The 4,407-nt window shown below is 58.4% G+C and overlaps 1 protein-coding gene across 1 annotated transcript; it reads right to left on the reverse strand.

The window, feature by feature from the left end:
- Window positions 1-563: 563 nt before the first annotated feature.
- LOC109191474 (octapeptide-repeat protein T2-like) lies at window positions 564-848 on the reverse strand. Its single transcript, XM_019342136.1, has one exon. The coding sequence runs from the start codon at window positions 846-848 to the stop codon at window positions 564-566; it is 285 nt and encodes a 94-aa protein (XP_019197681.1).
- Between the last annotated feature and the right edge of the window lie 3,559 nt (window positions 849-4,407).

The following is a 4,407-nucleotide window of genomic DNA, read 5'->3' on the forward strand; positions in this document are numbered from 1 at the left end:
TGCCGGCCAGTTTTGGCTTGGGTCCGTCCTCCCGGCCCGATTGGATTGGTACCTGGCCCACCCCTTCCTACTGTTCTACCTTCCTTCTCGCTGCCGCCTTTCTTTGCATCGCATCGCTCTTTATGTTCTTACCTGCTCTTGATCCTCTCCCTCTCCTCGCGCGTCATTTCCTTGCTTTCTTCCGCCACCGCTTTCTCTCTCTTCTGGCATTCCCTCCCGCGTTCTTAGCGCCGTCCCCCCCGCCCCGCTTCTGGCCGTCCCATATTCTTGCCTTTCTTGCTCCTTGCCCTCTTTCTTCTCGTTCTCCCGCCTTCTCCTCTCCTTTACGTCCCCTCCGTCCGTCCCTGCTTATGCCTGCCTTCCTTTATTTGCCTGCCCCTTGGCCTTCTGCGTTCTTCATCCCCCCTTGACTCCCCCTGCCCCTTCCCTTTTTCCGATCTTTCCCTGCCCTGCCCGGCTCGCACTCGCCATCTCCTCCTCGCTCGTCTGGTCCAGCCCGCCCTAGCGGCACATCTTTTTTTTCTCCCTCCTCTCTCTTCGGAGTTCTTCTCGTTCGCCCCCTCTCAGCCACCCCTGCCCCCACCGTCTCTCTCCTTCTCCCTCACCTCTCGCGGCTTCCATCGTCTGCCCTTCCCTCTCTTCTCTTCCTCCTCTCTGTGCCTCTCCCTTCCCTCGCTGGCGTGGCTCTCGCCCTCCTTCCCTTTCTTTTTGTTCTCTCTCTCGCTCCTTTGTTCCCTGCCTCTTGCTTCCCTTCTCCTGCCTTTTCTTCCTCTTCTCGTTCTCCTTCCATCGCTGTTTGCTGCTATTCCCTCCGCCTTTCGGTCATCATCCCCTACCCTCCTCTCCATTCTCCCTCCCGTCCACCCGGCCGGCTCTCGCCCTCTTCCTCCTCCCTCCCGTCGGAACTCTTTTATTTTTCGCGTCCACGCCGCCGGTCCTTTGCTTGCCCCGTTGCCCTCCCTTCCACGGGCGGCTTTCTATCGCCTTTCACCCGGCCGCGTCCTCTCTTTGCCTGCCGCCCTTGCTCTGCACTCCGTCGCGACTGGGCCCTCGCCTTGCCACCCCCCCTTCGCCAGCGTCTCTGTGCCCTCCTTGCCTCGTTTGACAGCTCTTCTTCTGCTCGTCTCTCGTTCGCACCTACCCCCGCCCTCTGTCTATCTTGTTTCTCCTCGCCCCGTGTGTTATCCACTTCCCCCCCTCCCTGCCTTCTTCTTTAGCCCGTCCGCGGGCCCCGCGGTACTGCCCGCTCCCCAGGTCTTCCTCCTCTCACTCGGTCCCGCCCGTTGCTTTCCTCCTCCCCTTTGGCTCGCAGCCTTCCGTGCCTCCCCCATTCCCCTCACCTTGTGCCTCGCTATTCTTGTCGACCTCCCCCCCTGGGCATACCTCTCCCTCTCTGTTTGCATTTGCCCGAGTCGCTTCTTCTCCTACCCTTCTTCCCGTCCCTCCCCCTGGCCTTTGCGCCGCTCTTTCCCTCTCTCCCCCCGTGTTGCCGCCCGCTCTCTCCCCCCTTGCTCCCGTTTGACTTCCTTCCCCGTGCCTTGCTTACGGCCGCCTGCTCCGTCCCCTTCTTCGCCCAGGCCCACTCCTCGTGCCCGGGCCCAATCCCGCCTCCCCTTCACGCCGCCCCCGCGCGCCTTTTCGTTGTCTCTCTATGCCCTGTGCCTATCTGTCCAACCTCCCTCTCTCTCCCTCTCCATCTGCGGCCTTGTTGCGCTTTTTCCTCACTCCTTATCCTACCACTCCTCTCCTCGTGGCGCACTCCTATCGCGCCGCGTCCCCCTCCCCCCGGGCTTGCTTGCCCGCACGCCTATCTTGCTCCCGCGCCCTCTCCTCCCTCCGCTCCACCTCCTCTCCTGTTTCTTCCTTTGGCCCTTCCCCCACGACCCCTCCGGCCTCCCCGCCCACGGGCCTGTTCCTCCTGGCCCCTGTCGGCCTCCGGCACTCCGTTCCGTCGCTCTATCTTTTTTTGTTAGCCCCTTCCTTTCTCTTTCCTCGCCCCCCGCCGCCCCCGCGCACCTCCCTCTCTCATTCCCTCTTGGCTCCTTCTCTTTGCTCTCCTACCGTCCCCCCGCCCCTCTCAGCTCTGTCCACGGCGGGCGCCCGTCTCTTCTTGCCTTGGGTTCGACGCCCCGCCATTGCTTCATTTTCGCGCATTTTCTCTCCACCGGTCCCCCCCCCCTCCCTTCTCCCTCCTCCCCTCTTGCTTGGCTGCTTGCGCCCTCCGCGCTTCTGTGCGTTACCCCGTCTCTTCCCTTCTCTCCTCCCGCCCTCTTCGTTGCCTTCGCTTTTTCTCAGGCTCTCCCCTTCGGCCCGTCCTTGCCCCTACCTCCGTCCTCGCATCGCCCCTTCGTCTATCCTTCGTAATTTTCGTCACGCCGGGCCTGCGTACTCTTGCTCTCTCCTCTCTCCTTCGCCTCTTTCTTTGCCCTCCCTCTGGCCCGATAGCTTGTCATACTTTCCCACCCTGCCCGCCCTATGTTTAGCCTCCACCCCGTCTCCGCCCCCCGTCCGCCCGTCCGTTTATCCTCTGCTTCTGCTCGGACTCTTGTTCTCTTCTTCCACTCGCGCCACCGCCGCGCCTTTCGCCGCGTTTTTGTTTGATTGCTCCGGCGCCCCCGGCTTTGCCCTGGGGCACCCAGGCATTTGCCGTCACTCGCCCATTCCCCCCTCGGCCATGATCGCCCTGCTCCCTCCCCTTTCCCGGTTCCTGGCACTTCTTCTTTTCTTGTCGCTTGGCTTGTTTTCCTTCCTTTTTGATCCCATACCCGCCCGCCCTTCTTTTCTTTCCCTTTTTGCGTGGCTTTGCCTTCCTATCTTTCGCCTTCCTTGTCTGGTCTCTCCCCTCCCCCCACCCCTTATTCTCTCCCTTTTTCTCTTGCCCCGCCCTGTGATCTTTTCAGTCGCCCCCGCCACCCTTGCTGCCCCTTGGCCCCCTTCCGCCATCTGCCTGCGCCTGCCCGCCCCGTTCTTGCTTTGCCCCTCCCCTCCGTGTTTTCCATCCTCCCCACCCCCCTCCCACTTGCGCGCGCCCTTCCTTTGCTATTTTTTTTTGCCTCCACCCCAGCCTTATCCCTTTCCCTTCTCCCCCCCTTTCGGCGTCTACTGTCCCGCGCTGGCCCACCCCACTCGCCTTTTTACCCCCGCTCTCTCTTATTTCTCTTCCTTCTTCGCTGTTCGCCTATCCCGGTACCGCTCGCACGGGTCTCCGCTCTCCGCACCTTCTCCTCACTGCACTTTTCCTTTTGCTTGACGAACCCATTTCCCTTTTGTTTTTGATCGCCCCCCCCCCTGTGCTGCCCCGCCTCGCCCGGCCAGCCCTCCCCGCGCCGCCTCTAGCGCATTTTCCCTTCCCCCAGTGTTTACTTTCTACACTCCCCATCCCTCCCCCCTCCATGTTTCTTCTACCCCTTCCCCCTCCTCTGCCTCATTCTCCTCCCACACCTCCCTTTGCGTCCCCCTCTCTTCTCTTCTGCTGGCGCCATACCTTTTTGCCAACTCACAGTCCATCCAATCCCTTCACGGGGGTTCACATTGTTCTCACCCACATTCTCTCTCTCTTGTCTCTGCTTCATTCTGTACTTTTCTATCTACGGCGACCACTGCCCCTGTCGCCTACTCTTTCCTTTTTCTGCTCTTCCAGCCGCTTGCACCTTTCCTTATCCTCCTCTTTCATACTGTGGGCCCTGCTCCTTTTGTTTTGCGCCTTCTCTCCCCCCCTACTCTTCTATCCTCATGCATACGAGTGTTACTCCGCCGCCGCACTTCTAGTTTCTCAGGCCTGTTTTATCACTTGCTTTCCGCCTTTGTCTCTGGTGCAAACTTCCCCTCTTGCCGTAGACACTGCTCTTTACTTCCTCGCTTCACTCCCGCTTTCCTACTAGTCGTCCAGCTAATGGAATAGAGTTTGGGTAAACATTTCACAATGTGCTTCGGTCCACACACTAGCAATATCCCTCCTTGCTAGCATCACTCTCTTTACTCGCTGCAGCCATGCACTCCCGGGTAGGGGTTTTTGATCCCTGGGCAATTCCCCACCCTGTTTGGCGATGGCCGGGGGGAGGCTGACTACCATACCACGAGGATTCATCACATCCAATTTGAAGGATTTTGTAGGATTCATTGATCAAGGTTTGACGGAAGAACTTTCCTAAGTTTCCCAAAATTGAAGATATAGATCAAGAAATTGAATTTCAATATTTGTGGAAACATATCAAATTGTAGAACGCCTTGATAAAAGGAAAGAGATGCTGTGTATGACTCACTGCACATATTCTTACTGAATTGATATGTATCAGCGAGATAATTGGAAAACAGTGAGGGATATGCAAGAACAAACAATTTTATTGAAGCATTCACTCTATGATTCAAAGGGAAGCTTCCATATAAGTAAATGGAATATAAGAATTG

Source organism: Ipomoea nil, unplaced genomic scaffold (assembly GCF_001879475.1).
Source record: "Ipomoea nil cultivar Tokyo-kokei standard unplaced genomic scaffold, Asagao_1.1 scaffold1639, whole genome shotgun sequence".
Taxonomy (NCBI): Eukaryota; Viridiplantae; Streptophyta; class Magnoliopsida; order Solanales; family Convolvulaceae; genus Ipomoea; species Ipomoea nil.

Excerpts from the sequence above, each read along its gene's own strand:
- LOC109191474 (XM_019342136.1), bottom strand. The coding sequence starts at position 848 with ATGGAGAGGAGGGTAGGGGATGATGACCGAAAGGCGGAGGGAATAGCA.